Raw genomic sequence first — 481 nt, 5'->3', positions numbered from 1 at the left:
ATGACCACCACAGTGAGATGCGCAGAGCAGGTAGAGAAGGCCTTCTTCCTCCCCTCAGCCGAGGGGATCCTCAGGATGGTGGAGAGTATAAAGATGTAGGAGACAAAGATGAACAGAACTGGGACCCCCAGGAAGATCACATTGGCCACCCCCATGCTGATGACATTGATGGAGATGTCAGCACAGGCCAGCTTTAGAACTGCCAGGATCTCACAGGTGAAATGGTTGATGACATTGTCCCCACAGAAAGGCAACTGTACTGCGAGAGAGATCTGTACCAAGGAGTTGACTCCTCCAGCCAACCAGGAACTGGCAGCCATGGGCACATAGGCAGCCTTGCTCATGACCACAGGGTATCTCAGGGGGTTGCAGATGGCCACATAGCGATCAAACGCCATCATGCCCAGGAGCACACACTCTGTGGCTCCCATGGCAAAGGAGAGAAACATCTGCACAGCACAGCCTGAGAAGGAGATGGTTT

General features: G+C 53.4%; 1 protein-coding gene across 1 annotated transcript; it reads right to left on the bottom strand.

The window, feature by feature from the left end:
- Positions 1–8: 8 nt before the first annotated feature.
- On the bottom strand, positions 9–475 carry LOC103728176 (olfactory receptor 13C7-like; the record flags this gene model as incomplete). Its single annotated transcript, XM_008826292.1, has 1 exon — positions 9–475. A coding segment is annotated over exon 1 (441 nt), but the record flags the coding sequence as incomplete, so codon positions are not given.
- Positions 476–481: the final 6 nt, after the last annotated feature.

Source organism: Nannospalax galili, unplaced genomic scaffold (genome assembly GCF_000622305.1).
Source record: "Nannospalax galili isolate Female #2095 unplaced genomic scaffold, S.galili_v1.0 C47452637, whole genome shotgun sequence".
NCBI lineage: Eukaryota > Metazoa > Chordata > Mammalia > Rodentia > Spalacidae > Nannospalax > Nannospalax galili.
This window is presented reverse-complemented; position numbering and strand designations above follow the sequence as displayed.